General features: G+C 39.7%; 1 protein-coding gene and 1 long non-coding RNA gene across 3 annotated transcripts; one reads left to right on the top strand and one right to left on the bottom strand.

Annotated features, from left to right (window-relative positions):
- Window positions 1-73: 73 nt before the first annotated feature.
- On the top strand, window positions 74-2,582 carry trim13 (tripartite motif containing 13). Of its 2 annotated transcripts, none has more exons than XM_034573884.1 (2): window positions 74-413; window positions 1,058-2,582. In XM_034573884.1, exons 1-2 carry the CDS (start codon window positions 381-383, stop codon window positions 2,261-2,263), a joined length of 1,239 nt encoding a protein of 412 aa, XP_034429775.1. In that variant the 5' UTR covers window positions 74-380; the 3' UTR covers window positions 2,264-2,582. The 2 variants fall into 2 exon arrangements, with proteins under 2 accessions (XP_034429775.1, XP_034429777.1); XM_034573886.1 differs by lacking the exon at window positions 74-413 and adding an exon at window positions 424-958.
- Window positions 2,583-5,329: 2,747 nt separating this feature from the next.
- LOC117754737 lies at window positions 5,330-20,714 on the bottom strand. The gene is made up of 2 exons (XR_004612487.1): window positions 15,549-20,714; window positions 5,330-5,995 (listed from the first exon to the last, which is right to left on the bottom strand). It is a non-coding gene; the product is annotated as an uncharacterized LOC117754737 (long non-coding RNA).
- Window positions 20,715-21,317: the final 603 nt, after the last annotated feature.

Genomic DNA, 21,317 nt, shown 5'->3' with positions numbered 1-21,317 from the left:
TATATTGGCATGTCTCCACACGGGTGTCTGAAGTGGGGCATTATAAAAAGCCCGTGATGCCACGATGGGACCGAAACCTAGTTGACAGTTTTTCACGCTGTAATGTTTTGCATAGCAACAGCCCCTCCCCCATCCGCCTGCCAGGGAGCCTCTGCATCTGACCCAGCTGCTTCAAAAGCGTAAACATCCCCGATCACCAAAGGCAAGCTGTCAAATAAATCACCACACAAGCAGCTCTCGTGTTGATGGCGGTAAATATCCCTCATGCACGCACGTGTGCCCAAACACAGACGAATCGGTGCATCTAAAAATGACCGATCGTCGCTGAAACAGTTAACTCCAGACCCGGAAAGGGCGAAGTCTGCACAGCAACAAGCGCCATGATTGCGTTGCACTGTGCGTCTCAGCAGCTGGTGAGTGATTCTTTTGGTCCAGTGGTTGCATGTTACTATGCGCTTGCAAAATCTGTCACAGCCCTCCTTCACTACCTTGCCAACAGGAGCGACGCTAACGCGAGCCCCGCTTGTCGCTAATTTGTCGCATTGGATTGGTTCAGGCGGCGGTGATTTAGGATTCAGCTCAGCTCAGCAACCGTCCTGCTGCTCCTCCAATACAAAGCCAGGGGGGGAATCGTTTGCTGTTATAGTTATTGACTGTGAAGTTATTTTTGATTTATATCCAGTGCTTTTAAGTTTCTCGCAACTGCTGCTTGCAGTAGACATCAAAGCAGGATGTTAGTCAACATCAGATCGGCAGATGGAGCCTCTGGCAGAGCGCGTGCCAACGTTTTGCGCTCCTACAGCGATGCAAGGCGGTTTCACTCTGAGGATGGGAATACTCCTGCCGACGCAGCTGGAACATGACTGCAGAAATCTGTATCCTTTGCGGTGCTTCAGCATTTTTCGATTTTAGTTTATTGCCTCTGCTGTCTTATGTGACAGCATCTCTCTGAGCGAGGGTGCGTATATTGGGTAGCCTAGTTTTTAATCACGCGTTGATTTCTTGCGTTATTATGTAAACAATGCACCATTTTGACGCATGCACGATGTGTTTACAGGACAACATGGAGCAGCTAGAGGAGGAACTTACGTGCCCGATCTGCTGCGGTCTTTTCGAGGACCCTCGGGTCTTGTTGTGCTCACACAGCTTTTGCAAGAAATGCTTGGATGGACTCTTGGAGGGGAGCCGAGGTCCATCATACAGAACCCCTTTCAAATGCCCCACATGCCGCAAAGAGACCCCTCACAACGGCGCAAACAGCCTCCAGATCAACTACTCTCTGCGAGGAATTGTGGAGAAGTACAGCAAAATCAAGGTTCTGCCTAAAATGTCTGCTTGTGCACAACACTGCGGTCAGCCTCTTAATATATTTTGCGCCACGGACTTAAAACTCATTTGTGGGTTTTGCGCAACAACAGATGAGCACAGAGGGCATAAATTCTGCTCATTGGAGGAGGCATACGATCGGGAGAAGGCGGCGTTTGAAGAGCTGCTTCACGGGGTGGAGAGCTGGCAGAGCGCCGACATCCTGTCCTGCCTGGAGACACTACAAACCAGTAAGAAAAAGGCGCTTCTGTCGGTGACCAAGGACGCAGAGAAGGTAACAGATTATTTCGACAAACTCATCAGTGGCCTCGAGTGCAAAAAGAACGAGATCCTCTCCGATTTTGAGACACTGAAGCTGGTGGTGATGCAGGCGTACGACCCGGAGATCACCAAGCTGAGCGCGGCGCTGGAGGAGCAGAGACGCGCGCTCAGCATCGCGGAGTCCTTCAGGAGCGCCTCCGACCCCCTGTGTTTCCTGGAGCAGATGCAGGAGTTTCGGGAGAAGTTCAGGGTCCTGAAGGAGACGTCCCTGCCCCCAAAGAAGGAGATGAACGTCGGTCCCCTTGTGCGTAATTTTGATGTAAAAAAGTGGGATTCGCTGAGGCTCAGAGAAGTGGACAAGATCTCAGTCCCCCACGAGAATGGCTCGTACAGAGTGGGGGGCTCACGGATGGCAGCGCGCAGACGGATCACCTTATTAATGAGTTTGCTGCTGCCGGTCCTGCTGCTGCTGGTGCAGCCGCACATCCTCGCAGCGCACATCACCCCACAGATCCAACCAATGCTCACTACACTGTCCTCGCACTTTAGCCACAGTAGCGAGTACCTGTGGGGAATGACTGACATGTGCACGAGTTTGATGGGTGCAGGCCAGGAATGTATCGTGAACCTACTTGACTCTACTGTCAGTTTTATTGGCAGTTGTAAGTTGTTTTAATTCATTACGAGCCTGTGGCATCTCACGCACTCACAGCGACAGCCTGTTTACAAGTGACTCGTGAGATGCACAGAACTAGAGTCAGATATGCACCTGAGTTTATGGAAACACTTTTTATTTAACTGTTCACCATTTCTTTTTGCTTTATTCCCCTTAAGATCCTCTCTGAATAAATCACCAGATGGTCTTTACATAGGATACAGACGCACAGTCACCAATTCATTCCTTCTTTTCCACAAATGTGCAATCTATTCTAAACGTTGACAACTTTATACTTCCCCAAGATCTTGACAAATAAAACTTGAGAACTTTAACACACCTCCTCCTCCTCTCCCCCTCTTTGTTTTCATTCTGCGTGTGACAGGCAAAAACAGACATTTAGGGTCAAAGGTGAGCCAGTGAATGACATGTATGTGTAAATATACAGTGTGATCCATGGCTTCTTCCCCGTACAGAGCGCGTCCGCACCACAGTCGTGCTGCAGCCTCTTCAAGGTTACACACGTTGCATAACAGGGCCTGTGTGAAATATTCAGCAGGCACCGTGCAAGAGCTAAGAAATCATATTTTAAAGAAACGGAAAACACTCAAAAAGTGTGTTTCTGCACAGGCAAGATTATGTGATTTTCGTGCATAATGGACAGCCACTTTATTTCCACACAACGTTGATTTGTGGGGGTTCATGCGGCTCAATTATTGTATAACTGTTTATGAAGTAAAACATCTGCAGGCTGTTACAGTAAAATATGGTGTAGGCCTGTGTTCTGCTGTGCGTCTGAAATGGAACAAAACTTGTCAGCTTAAAAACAAATCAAATGCAAGTTATATTTGTCTTTTTACATTTGGTTTAACTCAGTGAGGTCTTCGGCTTATCACCAACAGTGATCTTTACTAATTTAGGTCAAGACCAAACAATAAAATTGTGCATTAATTTATTATTTAATTCCAATGAGCAGCCAGGAATTTTGGAAAAATAAACAAATAAATATATGAAATCCCCAAATCAGACCACAGAGTAAATCCGTGATGTCAGCACTGACCATAATTCAGGGTGTACGTCATGACACGCTCGTACATATATATAGCCTCCTGTTGCCAGGCAAATACAGGATGAAAATAAAAGTGCCTAACTACATTAATATTTTAATTGTGGCGGCACGCGATTTAAATATAGCCTGACAAATGTGAACTCGGTCCAAATTAAACACAAAAAACCTGAATATCAGTGAATAGATATGCGTTTTCTAGATAATTACCATGAAACCAGGACGCACGGTCAGACCTTTAAATCAGATGTGTCTGTGGTGATGTTAAATAAAATAACTTCAAATCTGCACAATCAACACACAATGTAAGTGACTATAACCGAATATTAAGCGTTTAGACTATTATAAGACTGATATACTATTATAGATTATTCGGTGTGTCCCGTGTCTGATCCCTGATAAGGTCCCGCTCACTTGAACACAGGGTTTTTTGATGGCGATTTAAGTTCAAAACCTTTTATATATTCATGTTAATAGTTTTTTTTAAATGTTATTTCCTATTATCATAATATTTAATTTTTTAACAGAATTCAATTTTTAAGTTTAGTGGAAATTGTGGTTTAATATGAGTGTGAACAGGTCCTGGCGGTGGCCGGTGCTCCTGGATGTATAATTCTACAAACTGGTAAATAAACTCACAATGGTTAAAAAATAAAAGACGAACAAAAGTTGTAAGTGTAATTTCAGGCCAAACATAGCCATCAAATCTGTTTCCACATTTTGATGTTCTGTGTGCGGATACAACGGTTATTTTTTCTAAATACAAGAAGCAATCCAACATATTTCAGATTTAAAGCACAGCACTTTGGCAAAAATACAAGAATTTACTAATATTTAATATTATTGATGTATTAAAGTTTTTAGGTTATTAATACAGACACACATCACACACACACACACACTCAGTTTCTTCTTTTTTATTTCTAAGTCCACCTTGTAACCCTAATGTTAAGTAAAAATAGTATATATTATATTTAGACTAATTCTCGTTTGATATATAAAATTAAAACCCCGAATGTGTTTATATATAATGTATTTTTTACATTTGTAAAACGGCTACATTTCGTATTCCGGGTAATTTATAATTACAGTTACACAGAAAATACGGATATTTGGAATTATCGATTAAACAGGCCCACGAGGCCAAATGGAGGAAAACTGATAAATAATATAACGGTTGTCAGAATATATCAGAGGTGACCATGAAAAAGTTAATCTCTAAAGTCATGTATAGTGTCAAAAGTACGTTATGTTTAATATAAAACCAAAGACTGGTGTAAACACTCCGTCAGTTTCCTCTCTTTTTATTTGACCGTGTTCACCTGGAGCTCACGTTCCAAAAGTCTAGTAAAACCGGAAAACAGCGGTCATCTCACATTATCCCAAAAGCCCGTAAGCCTGTGGGACAACATGAATTTGGTTATTTATTTTATTAGATACATCTGGTTTGGGACGATCATCGTCGGGTGTCCTGTGGAGACGCGCACACGAATTTAAAATGGAGGCTTTTCGCGTTTAGAGGACATCTTGTCTTTCGTTACAGCGGTGCACATCAAAATATATCACCGGACTGAAGAGAGAAGCAAATAATCCAAAGGGATTGTCTTTTGTATCGAGCGAACGGACATAACGGAGCGTCCTGGTGATTGGGCCTAAACCGATCTTCTCAAATACCTTAAAAAGAAAATATACCTTGACCTATATAAACAGAATGGTAGTTAAAAATTGATGTAGAATATTTTACGTGTATAATATATAACATAACGACTCGTGAATTTGACCCGCAGCGACTCTTGTCTGTTCTCACTGATCGTGTTGAACAGGCCGGACATCCCAGCAGCGCTGCATCGAGGCCACACGGGCCGTGATGAGCGCCTGTTCGTCTTTGAAGATGATATTTACAAGAATAAAAAGTACAATCATAGAATAATGTAAATAGAAAACTACTCTGCTAAATACACAGTATTCAGATAAACAGATGCCAAAGTTTGGTACTCCCCCTCAAAACACAACAGACAAAATCCGATTAAATTTTTTTATTTTTGCAAGTGCACAGACAGAACAGTGAAACGTAAAAATAAGACCTTTACATGTTTTAACAGTCAAATACAATTGGTGAGTAAACAACATACCTGTGAGAAAAGCCACCGTTAGCTGCACTGGATGCAAGTGGTCAGTTTTGCTACAGCAGCACGATCAATATTGGAGGCTTCAGCAAAAGTCTTAACTCCAATATTTACGTGCTGCTACAGTAAAACGACCAGCAGATGAGGGTGATCACTTTTGATATCAGGAACAACTCTGTAGTATCACTTCAGACGATGGAGACCACTGTATATGCAGATGTGATTGTAAACAGTGAAAAAGGTTGGAATGTGTACGGTGACATCCAGGTTGTAATTTCCGGTTTTACTGCTGCAGCACAGTATGGCCTGCATCTCAGTACAACCCACAAACCATTCCGTGCTGCTACAGCATCACCAGATCTGCTGTCCTGGACACTCCGCTTCCAAATCCTCTCATCTTTGTGATTGCACGCTCTTCTCCGTCTTCCAGGCCTTAAGTCTTTACCACATGTTCAGAGACTGGTAAATACTTATTACCTATTATGGATCTACCTAAAAGACACTCAGATGGTCAGTGTCTTTTGCAGACTTGCAGAAGTTTCAGAAAAACAGGATCTCCATCTGAAACACAGACAAAAAAGACAGTACTCAATGTCAATGCACTATATAACCAAAACTAAGTGGACACCAGAATGTTTCAATCTTAGCTGTTGTTACAGTCTCAACTCTTTTGGGAAAGCATTTAAAAATATTTTGAACCTCACTGACGAGGTTTGGACCAATTAAGCCAAAATGTGAGATCACACATTGATGTTGAGAGATATGTGGCTCAATGTCTGCTTCCAATGGTGTTGAGGTCAGAGCACTGTCAAGTACTTCCAAAATCAGAAAAACAATTTTCTAAAAAAATTTAATTTTGTTTACTGCAGTGACAAAAACTATGTGGTAGCTCAGCCAATGTGACCAAATCTAACCCCAAAATCATTAACATTTTTTATCCAACCTTACCCCCAACGGGTTCTGGTGTCCACACTTAAGTCCAGATACCGGATATATAGCATATTCAAGTAATTTCACACTCCTGTCCAAGCACTTGTGCAGACTCCTTCGCTATACAGTTCAATATTGCAAGATTGTTTTTTAGCAGAAACAACTATAATGTTTGGGGGTGAAAGACATCATTGACTGCCAATTTGAAAAATGGAGTGGCATAGCCAAAAGTTGAAATGATTTTACATAAGGTAAAAAAATTAAAAATAGAATCAGTGTCGGCTAAGCTCTGCATAAACAAAAGGGAAAAAATTATCAGTCGGCACTTTGCATCAGAATTAAGTCACTGTCAGTTTACCACTGTAATACTATGACATCCTTCATGCCCTTATAACACATTGGTGCTATTGACAGATTTGACCAGGTTTAAAAAGATGGTGACTTGTCAGAGAGAGAATCTCAATAACAGTTGAGAACGCTTGGGTTCAAATATAATCACTTCACCGTTGCACTCAACCGAAACATCTGTACTATGTTAAAAAAAACCTTAGATTACAAAATGTAAAAACATGACCTCATATGGGACAACTGAACCATTTCAATGGTACCTCCTCAAAATACTAGCCTTTTATTTTGGCTATTGTGAGTGACTACTGTTTATAATACAAAAAACAAAAAACAAAAAAAGCAAATCCTTGTTTGTGCATAAACGTGTTAAACTGAATCTTGATAGTAATCATGCATGAGATTGGGTCCAGCTTGTGTTGCCACTAGAGGTCTCAATGGACCTGTAATCATGACCTTGGTCTAAAATGGACAGAGCCTCAATCTAATGACATCTAACGTGCATACGTCCCTCAAAAAGATATAAAATAAATACAGCACATATTGTGAAAACTTATACAAAAAAAGAAAAGGGCATTTCATTCATGTTCTTGAGAAAAGAAAATAATTACAATTTTGTAACTGTAGAAACATTTTGTTGTTTACTCTGGAGGTTTCCCACAAACACCAAATTGGTCACGGCTCTTAATTGTGTTAACATGCAACAAAACAAGTTCACTGATAGATGGCACAATAAACTGATAAAATGTGCATGGGCCAGAAGTCAAAGACCTGTGATTTAGTTTAGAAAATGGTATGTTGCTAAATAAAGTGCAATCGTTAATTTATTATTCTATGAAGCCTACAAGTTTTAACACCTCCAGTGCCCTTTTTACTTGCTGTACATTCATCTCCGAACAAAAGCTTCAGCATATACAAGTTGTTGCTTATCTCAGTTAATATTCGGTGCAAGCAGGTCAAGAAGAGATAAAAAAATTGTAGATTTTTGCAGATTCTTGGTGATAAACCTTAATGATTACAGCTGAAATATGTTGACAAACAAAGGTGGAGAACACGGGTGTAACAATTCTGTCCACACTCAGACACTTGACAGTAGCAGGAAGCTGAGAGGACAGTCAGGACCAGCGTGTGCAGTGTGCTTTTCCCCCCCGTTTTCAAATTAATGAGTTGGAGCCTGAACCTTTAATCACGGACAATATTTATACCACAGCATAAAAATATCTTACGACGATAGCATACAAAAAAAACCTGTTATAAGATGTTTGGTATGAAAATGAAGCACTTCATCAAGAGTTTAAATTTGAAACCAAATTTACAAATTAAAGTCAGCATCTAAAAATCATCTTTTGAACAAATTGGGCATGACCTTTTCTAAATTTGGTGTAACTAGTAAATAACAAATCATGTATACGGAAATTATGCTAATTAACAACTAATGCTGTTAAATTGTCGCAGAGGTCCTGCAAAGGCTTATCAAAAAGTCAAATAATTATGCCTCAGCCAACACATGTTGTACTGGTTGATTCACTTAACATCAGATCTCTGGGGTGTGACAAATCTCCATGTAATAGTCTTGGGATACTATGGTCCACATCACCTGTCCAGTGCCTCATATCCTGGGCAAAAAAGAGGGAGCAAAGTCAGGTGTTGGAAGCAGTGCCTAGTAAAATGATATGAGCAATCAAAAAGTATACAATTATAAAAGTCACAAAATGTTTTGTTAGATTAAAAAAAGGCCAAACCTCTGTTCATCTTCCCAATCATTTGGATGTTCACCTTTTATCTTTCTAAACTGAAACATCGGATAAACTGTTCAGACAATAAGAAATCTGAAGACATGATTTCTGGAAACTTGGGGATGGATAGGGGCACCTGTCATTTCTAACATCAACTAGAATGGCACTCATAGCCTCGCTAAGCACCAACCGTCTCCTACTCAGATTTTAATTCCCATAATATGCCAGATTCTTTTTCATCAAGATCCACGAATTATTCCCCAAGAAATTTTGTAAAAATGTAAAAAAAAAAAAAAAAACTATGTGGCAACTTTAAAGAAATGTAAAAAAAAAAAATCCTGGATTAGTCCCTTTCCATGATTTCTTTCTTGGCCCGTGTCCCATCCTCTGACCAACTTTCATGGAAATCTGTTCAGTATTTTTTGCGTAATCCTGCTGACAAACAAAGGCAAAAATATGACCTCCCCTTGGTGGAGGTAATTATAGGTGTATCGGTATTTTTTATTTATTTATTTGTGGGTGCATGTTCTTATGACCCAAAGAAAAAAACCTGAGAAACACACAATTTCCACTAACCTCGACGCATCATTTGCCTGTCTTATATGTCAAGCCCAGACAATACTGAATGAATTAAACCAAATCAGTCCTGAAACAACTACTTTACTCCGTCCATCATTATAAATTACCAAACAAACGCACACAAAAGGAACTCACCAGGTAAGTTGTGTACGTTTCTTTTAAGCAGACAATTTCTTTATAAGTATAAGTTGAATTGTTCCCATCAAGGACTCTAACCTCTCCCTATTTTTCCTCACTTTCCTTTAAGGAAGCATGCCCGGACATGTCACCTTCACAGCTCAGCCTTTTAACCCATTCCTACAACATTTGCTCCTCAAACAATGGCCTCAAAGAGTCACCTGACCCCAAGGTTGAGGGTCAAGTAACCTCCTACACCCCATCGGGTATAAGGACCTGGACATGACAGCCTATCACCTCCATCAAGTGGTCTGGGCTGGCCTCTTCTAGTCTGCGTCTTCTGCCTGTATAAGCACAAACTAAAGGGAGATCTGCTTTGACATCCTTGGCTGTGGGGGAAATAAAACCTGACTGGCAATCACATCTATCCACATGAAAACATCCATGCAAATTTGAGTTCCTTATTGTATTTATAATGATTTCTACCATAAGTCAACGGAGCATGGAAACAAGCTACTAAAAAATGTAATATATGCAGACACAGACACCAAGTTTGGCAGTCATAACAATTACTGATTAATACTTGTTTCAGAGTATATATAGCCTTCCATTAGTCCAAGATAAAGTGACTGTAAAAGTAGATTTACTGTGCAAAAACAGTCCTACACAAATAATTAAAAATCCATCACATGTAAATTTTAAGCCAGACAAACACCAGGTGTTAGGCTAGCAAAATCATTGTCCTGTGTATGGCACCACAACACACAGTAAAAAATATTCTATATTCACTGTGCCACAACTTTAGATGTGACAATTTTTTTCATCGTCCACTGGGGCAGCATGTGATCTCTCCAGTCGTAAAAGCGAATACAAAACCAGTTCCTCTATAATAAAAAAGCAGTTCGTAGTGATGACATGAAAATAATATGGAAACAAATGTATCTCACCGTCAAGTGTTTATACCGTAATATAAACACTTTGTGTGTTAAGTCTAAATGCAAAACAGGAGGTGGTGAATAATGTGATTGTTCATTGTAAAACAAGGATGCTACCTGTGAAGCACTGCTCTGCATCACAACTGTAATGGTTGGTGTCAAACTTAGAAAAACCTGTTAGGAAAACCACAGACACAGGAAGAGTGACTGAGATTCCCTGGAATCTGCAGCCGTATCTTGTCAAATGAATAATGGAAAAGTTGCGAAACTTGACAAAACACAAACCTGCAGATCAACAACTGAATAACACAGGACATTTTCAGCAGATATGCAGGAGTGACCTCCGTAATTGTTTCACTCCACATGTTTACACCACCCCCTCCATTTACTGTCAGGTGTCACTGTGACAGAGGGACTCTTTACACCCAAGGTACACAATATAAATAAAACTATCTGAAAACCAGGATAAGAAATAAAAATTCAAATGAAATTAATTTCAATTATAAAACCAAGGGAAAGTATTTTTAACTATTATCTGAAACCAGCTGTTGAAAGCACACTCATACATCTAACACGGAGAGTAGTGATTAATGATTCATTGTACTGCTTTCAATTAGTCACTTGGAGCATGGCTTATGAAAGGGCACATCTTATAAGATTTAATAATAGTCAAAGCCTCTATTTGAGCATTTCCAATCAAAGTGTGGAGCAAATTTTAAGACCAACAGCAGTGTCTTTCACATCAACCCTAACACACCAGTGTGTGTGGTGAAATATTTTAACTGAACACACAATTGCAGTTCCTTCTGTATAAAAAAAAAAAAGCATTTTAACGTATAATTAATATTACTTATTATTCTTCATCAAAATAATTTCCCCAGTTATTTACAACTTCACTTGAACAATCTCAAGCTTCCTCCAACTGCCACGAAAGACAGAGCAGCAATAAACAGGATGCAGACAAAGCACACTGTGATGCAATTTCAAAAGTACACAAGGTCCTGATTTACACTTGACCAAAAGCATTAAACTATAAAAGAGCATAGTTACAACCATCTCAAAAAATCAATTTTATTAACTACCAAAACCTTTAACATGACTGCCACAACGTTTTTTTTTTTCATTGCAGTGAAGCACTATTTACAGATTAACCAGTAAGGCTGAAATAATATCCATGTAAAGTGTGTAGTACTGCAAGTTATATGTGCATACAGACATTAGCAAGAGGGGAAAAAGAGGAAGCAAAGTGTGAGAATTGAACGGCACACCCATACACTCATTCACAAACACACACTATAGTTTACTATACTATAAATGCCTATAACTAGGTTTAATTCAGATACCGACATTACTCTGGTTTACATTGTAGAATTTAACACCCACAAAATCTTTTATACTAAAATAATAAAGCTTCCCAATGATTCTCGTTACACTGTTGACTGAGTTAGCACATAAACACAAATAAATAAAAAATAGATATTTAAGAAAAAGGAGTTGTGGCTTTTGTGTGCATTTTAGAAAATATCACACAAATATTAAAAATAGTTTTTTTGATTTCACCTAATTCCTTTGCTAGGCTTGACCTACCTAACACCAGCTGTACACAGTGACATTTACACACGAGCAGAAAAACTTAAGTTACCTCAGTAAATCCAAAAATATTAGTGCCAATATTACTGTTGGAAATATACCAAATTATCTGTCTGAATCACACTTTTAAAAAACTGAACCAACAAGAGAAATCGTTGGTCACACAGTGTAAAAGTATCTGAGCTCTGTGCACCCAAGCACACTGCCTGACTTTAGAGCAGGGGTTGAGGTTTCATCTGCTTACCCAAGTTAGGGCAAATAATACAGGAATACATAGCCACCAATATTTAAGTCTCTTCAATCTAATCGCTCACGCAATAATATTGTAATATAAATTTTACACTCTCTGGGTTAAAAATGACTAGAGCCGCAGAAATTACAAGCCCATGTGTGTCTAGTCAGAGGAGGAATCGTCTTGCTATATCAAATCTTACTGCCAGTGCTATTGCAGGTTATCATATTACCACATTTTAATTAAATTTAATTATCAAGCAGAGAATTCAACAGCGCTGTAACAGCTAACGTGTTCATTTTGAACACACTGTACGAGTTCAAAAGTATTTCTGCAGATACAGAATAAATAAATAATTTTCTAAAATAAGATAAAAATAAATAAAACCTTTGAATGAAACCGGACAAAAGATCAGATTTTTAGAAAAGCGTTTGACCTTTGAATCCCCCCCCCCCCCCCAAATACACAAACGATTCTCTTGCTGACTATTTCAATTTACCGAAATGTGGTTAAGTATACACAAACCATAACAGCAGTTAAGTTGACAATTATTCCAAAATTGTTAATGCCATCACCATAAACTACTTTAAAAGAGTATTTTCATTTAACGAAACAGGTGTAAAGCCCTGTGCACCATAGTGATGCAGTTCATACTGTATGCAAACATCAAAGCCAATGCAAAACATATGCTTGTAAGAAGCATGCAAGGACTTGGCACCCTCATATTCTGCACTGCTGCCACTAATGTTATCAGCCTCAACTTTATGGTTAAACACACCAGAATAAATAAACACTTCTTTTCACCGAATATCCCATGAACTCAAGGTTTACCTAGAATCACCAATATTTAGATTATTCCAGGATTAAAATGATGTCTACGAGGGAACTGACAAATGCAGATAAAACCATTTGACAGGTTCTATTTAATACCGCTCAGTCATAGAACCAAAACCAAAGCCACTGCCTGGAAAATAACCAACACGGGCCGTGAAAACCTTTCCCCATCACAGCAAATTTGAATACTATAAAGTTTGTGCTGAGTGGTGCAGAAAGAAGGAAGAGAAGGGTGGGGGTTCTCTGTAGCCTGGCTACAACACATGAGAGCAAGTACAAGAAGAGAGGCACAGTTTCACCAGGAAATGGGGGTGGGAGCCCATTTTGCCAGAGGGGTCTGAGAAGACAGAATGATGAGTCACAGAATGTCATGCTAACAGTCTGAAACAGCACAACGGTGCTGTACAAAAATATTGAAAAGGCAAATAGCAGAAAATGGAGGGAGTCACAGACCTGTAGCATTTAAAAGGAGATTAACTGTAGGCAACACAGGAATAAAAACTGTTAAAATACACCACTAATCCGACAACTGTATAAACACAGAGTCAACAATTCTGTAATCCTCCTTCAACTGAATAAGAGCTAACTATTTCACCTGTATGAGCACAACAGACATGCATTATAAAACTAAGAAACTCTTAATCTTAAAATTTCACTTTGACAAAACGCTACCTCCGACCTTCTAGAGATTATACCTACATATTAAAATCTGTAGGTTTTAATAATAGGTACACACTGTAGTTGATAATGTAAAACTGATAAAATGTTTCCATCAATTTAATGAAACTCGTATTTAATCATCTCTGATGCCGTTTCAACTGAAACATCCAGTACATTCTATGAAGTGTATTATAGTCATTTGTTTCCATTTTAACAAATAAACTGACCCAGTGAATCATTTGACTTCCTATCTTTTAAAGTGCTTATGGCAATTTGGCTGAAATTACACCATGAAAAGTCTGGCATACAATTTGGACTGTAACAAAGAAATAAGGAGGCAAATGTACTTATTTGAATTGTTGAGTACACATGCTACATACACCACTGTCCTAACAGCCATTTCTTAAAAGTCCGTTCTATAATAAATTAAAAATAAATATATTTTACACCCCCAGTTATACCCACTCTACCCAAATATATGGACATTTTTTAAAAATACTTCCTTTTGAATAGATTGTAAAGATGTGCTTTTTTTGTGTTTTTCACATAGGAGCATGAAAAACCACATACCTACACCAGTAATGTAGAGAACAACCCATTAATTTGAAATACACCACATGGTGTACAGCAACAAATTATTTTATTTTTTTCTAAAGCCGAATCACTTGCCTGTAACAATTTTAGTCATCATACTACTCATTGCATTTCACACACCTACAGATTAAATATTTTTGTCCGTGACACATCAGGTCTCTTAGTACAATAATTTCCTCCTCAACATCTTAACTCGGGTGTATGGCAGTGAAAAGATCTCTCCCTCTTATCATACAGTGAATTTCCCTTCAACTAAATACCCTCAAAAATGAATGTAACTATATGGAAATGAGGTTTAATAGTGAAAAAGCTGTCCCATGTCTGCAACAACTATTACACTACAGATAAGATCTGTGAATTCATTCAAGACAGCTATACTCAAAACTATGATATTTGGTTACATTATCATTTGGGTCATGCATATGTAATCAAAGTATAAGCGCAAGTCTTTGCAGAGTGTGAATGTGAAAATAACAAATCTGGGGAAATGCTATTACGTATACATTGAGTACTACACTGTCAGATGTGACATGCCAAGGAAACACATCTTCCATGGGAAACTGGACAGAAGTGGCTGCCCTCGGCCCCTTGTTCTCAATGAGGTTAAAATGAATCATTTTGATGTAAAAGTTCAAACATGATACTTGACAAATGTATCTGATTATGTGTTTGAATAAAAGCAGCCATGTAGAAGATAGGAAAGGCCTCGCATTATGTAACACATTAAACCGATCTGTGCTCGAAGGACGTAAAAGGGGCGGGTTTAGACGCACAATTATACGGAGCCTGTCTTTTCCTCCCTAATGCTTTAATAGATAAGTAGTCATGTTCGTGAGGAGAAGCACAAGGCAGAATAAAATATCATACATGCAACCCCTGCAGTAACTAATGACCAGGTCCGTTTTGTCACTTCCCTCCTAAACCGATTAGATTTCCCCTTTAATGTACACGTAGATGAATTTAATCATAGCACACGGAAAGTGGAGCGAGGCAAAAAAAAAAAAAACGGCTGAATGACACAGAAGGCAATGACTGAAAATCCTCCGAACCAAAAAACACCACAGCCCCACAACAATAAATATCATTTTTATTTACTAACGTTGATTCCACTTTACTGCATCGTTAGTGGTTATGAGTCATTCGTCTGCCGTTTAACAGGCTGTTAAAGTTGAACCATCATCAGTTGCCACCTATGGCTGTTGTCACTTGGCCGAGAGCCACGATGATAATTTCTACATATTCAAACGTGTTTACACGTACAAACACGAGGCCGGCTCTTAACACTGGGTGAGGTTAAGTTAATTATTAATCCAGGTTGCATTAATACAAGAGCTGTCAGTAACCTTAAGACTGCACACACCTCAACAACCAACCACTCAGAAAAATAAAAAATTAAAGTCATCACTGGCTGCAACATCAATGACCAACTTAGGTGTTTTCTTTATAACAACCACACACACAAAAACGCTTGAAACGGAACATAACGTCACAACCATTCACCAGGAAAAAAAAAATCTGCCTCCGCTAACAAGCCTGGTTGAAGAAAAAAAAAATGAAGTTACCACAAAAGGCACTGTGTCTGCCCCTCGTTGGGCTTTTTATTTTCCCTCCCAGGCCGGTGGAGGTACCGTGTGCATGTGTTGACACTGCCGCCCGAGCTGCTGCTCCGCTCCAGCCTGGCTGCCTCTGCACCTCCCGCTCAAAACTGGGGAGGGAAAAAAAATAGTACGTTTCACTTCAACTTTGATGAATAATGCGCAACTTGAAGTGTCTCCCGTGTAGAAAATAAGAATAAATATTTTCCCTCTCATATCTTCCCTCACGTCCCGGTTAAAAAAGACAGTATGGGCGCTTTTTTTTTTTTTTTTTTTACCGTTACAGCGCAGCAAAGTGCGAAGCCCCTCTCTGTGTGTTAGCACGCTAAGCTAGCAGGCTAGCAGCTCGGAGTGGAACAAGCTGGCCAAATGGCTAACGTCTCCCCGCCACGGTCGGTCTCCTCTCCACGTAGTCCTCCTCCCCCCCTCCAGTCCTGCTCACATCGTCCGACTAAACCCACACGGAGCGGCTTGTGTCGGTAGTTACCTCTGTTGAAAACGCGCGGTCTCCCTTTGCTTTGAGGGGGAAGAAGAAGGGGGGAAAGGCGCAGTTTGGATTTTGAGCGCTCGGTTCCTCTGGCTCTGGCTCGTCTCGGCGGCTCCGTGTTCGCAGCATCTTCTCCCCGCAGCTGCTCAGCCGATCGCTGCTCACTCGAAAATGGCGCCGAAAGATACACTCCTCATTCAAATTCGATAGAGCCTCCCATCGCCGCGATTGGCCGAGCGGGCGGTGGATTCCGCGCCGCTGATTGGCCGGTGAAAATGCACTCTCGAATGATCTCGCAGGCCACCGCAGCGCGTTAACCCCTCGCGTGCCGCGGCCACTTCTGCTCAGATTGCACTACAAGAACTATTTTAACACGGCGTCTTTAAATTGTGGAATTAATGCCACCACTGTGCAGATGCAACGCAGCTCTGACAAGTCACACAACACAAAACTATGTGGTAGAATATTGAGAGAAATCATAAGTCCTGGGAAGCCTATTCTAATGGCATCATGAGGTTCTATAGTCACAATCCCTCATAAACATTAAATGCACTTTTACTCATCTTAAGCTTGAAGGAAATGTTCTGTGTCACAACCACTATTTCTCACTTGGTATTTTCAATACAGACATACATGTTATATGCACTGTAGGTGCATCAATTCTTAGTATTAATCTCGAACCAAACATATAAAAATGTCTACACTCCACAGGCCTGTGTCTATCAGCGTGATAAATGCCTGTGGGACCACATCTATAGTAATCCACAGCAAAGTAGCAATGATTGGCTAAAACTAGTTTTTTATTTAATTTGAATTAATGCCACTACTATGCAGAAGCAAAAATAACAACATGCAGCTTCGACAAGTCACACAAAACAAAAGTCTATGGCAGAATATTATGAGAAATCAAAAATCATCTATAGTCAGGCATCACAATACCTCTAGATAAACATTATATGTACTTTTACTGATTTTGTATCCGCAGCTTTCAAATAGACTTGGTTAAAGGAAACATTCCGTGTCATAACCACTTTTTCTCACTTGGCAAAAACCACACACACAGCACTGTGGTGTATTTGGAATACAAACATACACGTTACTGTATTTGCATTTTAAGTGCATGAATTCTTTGACTTATTCTTGTACCAAACATTATCATTTTGTCAGGTTTCTTAGCACCTGTGGATAAAAATGTCTATGCTCCACAGGCCTGTCTGTTAGTGTGATACATTTCTATGGGACCACATCTATGAAGTAATCCACAGCAAAACAGCAATGATTGCCGACTTTCACTCAAACTTTACCTCTAAAACTAATTCAAAACTGCATTTTTGGATTCGTGAAATTAATGCCACCCCTGTGCAGAAGCACAAATAACAACATGCAGCTTTGACAAGTCACACAACACAAAAGTCTGTGGTATAATATTGAGAGAAATCATAGGTTCATGAAAGTCAGGCATCATTAGATTCTACAGTCACTATCACTCGAGAACAACATAAGCATTAAATGCACTTTTACTTATTTGATTTCCGCAGCTGTCAAAGGGACTTGGTTATCCAGGTTTAATGAAACTTTCTGTCATAACTTTAGGAGGAGCTTGGCAGAAACCACACCCACACACAGCACTGTGGTGTCTTTGTAATTTAGACATAATATGCATTTTAGGTGCATCCATTCTTTGACTTAACCTTGTACCAAACATTATCATTTTGTCAAGTTTCTTACCACCTGTGGATAAAAATGTCTACACTCCACAGGCCTGTGTCTGTTAGTGTGATAAATGTCTGTTGGACCATATGAATAGTTATCCACAGCAAAACAGCAATGATTGAGAGTTGCCATTGGCCTCATGGTTTAAAATGCACTGTTCTGCAGATGACCCAGATTAAATTGTGTTGGCTCACTACTGTTACACTTTCACTCACTGATTTTTCCTTACCAGGGGGCGTCCTATGTACAAATTAACATGTGTTTTTGTAAGTGAGTGAAAACACTTTTAAAATGTACACACACAAACACACTATTCCCAATTTAGATTTCAAAACATCTTTTATAGCAAATTGTATAAAAACTGTTTTCCATATAAATCACACATATACATATAGTCCTGTGGGTGCGGAACAGCGCTGCACAGCAATAGTTTTAAACTATACGTGATACAAACACTGTGACTGTCTACTGAAATGGGTCTTTATCTTAACACAATAGTTCAAAAACAGTCATATAATATCCAAATAAAACACATTATTGCAGCTATAGATGACAGAAGCAGAATATCTCTTATATGTGTATTATTAGGTCAACAAGTCCCAAGGCCAAGGGGATGTGAACCCAATGACATCAGGGAACAAAAAGCAACAGAGGTTTGACTCCGAATCACTGAGGTAAAGTGTGTGACTAACACAGACGTCAGGTTACCAGTTGTATTCTCTTTCTGTCCTCTCCTCGATCATATCATTTGAAAAACCCTCTGTATTGGTTTTATTTTCCACAGTGTAAATGAGGACACTGCTTTTTTTTATCTAAAATTGCTGTGACATCATATGGCCCTCTCTAATTATCTCCGCCAAGGATGTTATGTCTGTTTGTTTGTTTTTTTGTCAGCGGGATTATGCAAAACCAATTTGCACCAAACTTTGCAGAACTTGGCATGGGCCAAGAAAGAACCCATGCAAATTTGGTGTAGATTAAATCAAAGGGCCAGTACCAGGTTTTATGAATTTTTAAGGATCCTGGTTTTAAAAACAGACATTTATGTTGCAGAGGTCGATGAGTTTGTACAGATTATCAGACTACTTCCTTTTTCTTTTTCTATTAGAAGAGCTAGACAGACATGTGTAGGATTGTTTGGCCTTGGCAGAGGTATGTGCTCCACTCAGTGATATTCTACTTTCAAGTAAGTTTCCTTTTCTGTGGCCGGCCATTTTCTTTGACATTTGACTGATTTGTTGTCTGCACCTTTCAAAGCGACTTGGTTCTCCAGCTTAAAGGAGACACGTTCTGTGTCATAACCACGTCTTCTCACTTTAGGTCCAGCTTGGCAAAACCACATACACACACATTACTGCTATTTATCACCAAAGGCCGGACAGCCTGAGCTTTGCCACTATGACCCTGCTCTTAAAATATCTACAGTAGCATAGTGAACCTCGAGCAAGGTAAACAGAGACAGCCATTTCATCCCAACGCACACATAATAACAATACATAACATTATCCTGCTATACCAGTAGTTGACTCCACCAGGATTCACTGGAAAAAGAATTAACTGCAACCTGCCATCAGTTGTTCTTCTTTTTTTTTATAAGAACTTATCTTTGAACGCAACTTATTATTTCTACTTACCTATGAAAAACATTGACAAAATTACAGATACATTCAACTTTTTCCTTCACGGTAATCTTTTTGAAACTTTATATTTATAAGAAGCATGTTATTTCTTAGCGCTGTAGCTGCGTGTTGTAGTAAAAAACATGATGTTTTCTACTTTGCAGTACAAAAGCTGCCTGTGAGAGAGAGGGCGCCCATTGTGTATGCATTCTGGTGTGGTGTGGACAATGGGGCGGAGAGGAAAAAAACACACTTGTTTACAGATAAACTGGTTTGGACAGGAAGCCAGTAAGGAGGAGCTCTGTGTTGTTAAACAGGCATGTGGAGAGGCAGGGATGAGCCAGCAAAAACACCACCGTGACCATAGGGAAGATCATGATGCAGTACTCAAAGACAAAACACACACATTCACATGCACACATGCGCTAATATCTGCAGATACACACATGCAGGACTTGCAGATTTGCATTCGGTCAAAAACCTCTTGTACATCTAAACCCTATTGATAACATGAGCAGAAATATCGTTTGCTTAGTTTCACTATGACAAAAACAAGATTAAAATATACTGATGAGTAAAAGCAGTAGCCAGGCTGAGCTCTGGTTGAATACTATACGGTCCATCCGGCATTGTGTCACCGTCACATGAGCACACACTGCCTTCCATTAGGCAGGAGACCCTTATGACTCACGAAAACACAAGTCACATGTTACTACACAAATGAGCTACGCTACTCAGACGGCTCTGTGATCCACTGCAACTTTTCCTGTAGGCCCAAATGAAATCACATCATAATGCATCTCTTCATTAGGAGCGCCGAGTCCGAGCGGGGCTCTCCCCTTGTCCTCCAGTAGTCGAGCTGAACAAGAGCCACAGTGTCATGTGTCGTGGTGTTTGGCACAGCGGGGTAACCCGGCTGCAAAGTTGCCACGCTGGGGCAGTTTTAGTTCAATGTAATTTGATTTCATGTTGAGAAGACTTGCATGCATAGATGGCTGTTACACTCAGCTGCTTCTTATTCAAGGAGGAGTTTTATTCCCCCCCCCCCCCTCATGCAACCCAAAAGGTAGCACTTCACAACACAAGACATGGGACTGCATCTCTACAAATGATGGGGAAATAGACGGTGGCAACAGCTCAAATCCAGACATGCATTCAAGAATTTAAAAAGACTAAATTCTACCCCAAAACATTAATTAAAGTCAGGGGTGAAACTAAACCATGCATAAGCACCGGTGTGCTGCAGGAGACTAACATTAAACTAACAGCTCACAGTGAACATGTCAAATTGCAACCACAGAATTTATTTAATTCTTGTTGAGCGAGTGCTACACATTGAAACCACCTTTTATCATGGTAGCATTAGGTGTTGCCTAAAATGCTCTATAGGAGAACTATAGGATGCTCATCATTACTACATATTACTACATATTCACCAAGGAGGTTGTTTTAGTCTGCGTTTGTGGGTGTGTGTGTGTGTTTGTTTGCTTGTTAGCAAGATTTCACAAAAGCTACCTGATGGATAAGGGTCAGGGATGAACCCGTTAATCTTTGGTGTGGATCTGGATCAGTGGGGGTATCCAGGAATTTTTTTTCACTTTCTTTACAATTGCAAGATAGGACATCCTTCAACATTTTTGGTTCAAAAGAATTATGTGTGAATGTTGATGAAAAAACTTGATATTTAGTGAATTGGTATCGATGAGTGCGTGCAATTTCATCTGGATCCAATTAAGAATCTGGATCTGGTGGATTTCAATGTGGTTTCATAGGTTTTTTTCAGGTGCAGCATGGTAACAAATGGAACTGCAAACCTGCAACTACCACCAATGTGTAGCTGAGAGACGTCATGTTGCCTTAGCTATAAGGCTTGTTATAATTTAAGGGGACTGATGGGCCTTGGCGGAGGTATACGCT

Source organism: Hippoglossus hippoglossus, chromosome 21 (assembly GCF_009819705.1).
Source record: "Hippoglossus hippoglossus isolate fHipHip1 chromosome 21, fHipHip1.pri, whole genome shotgun sequence".
Classification (NCBI taxonomy): Eukaryota; Metazoa; Chordata; class Actinopteri; order Pleuronectiformes; family Pleuronectidae; genus Hippoglossus; species Hippoglossus hippoglossus.
Note: the sequence above shows the minus strand (reverse complement) of the source record. Positions and strands in the feature narration are given on the sequence as shown.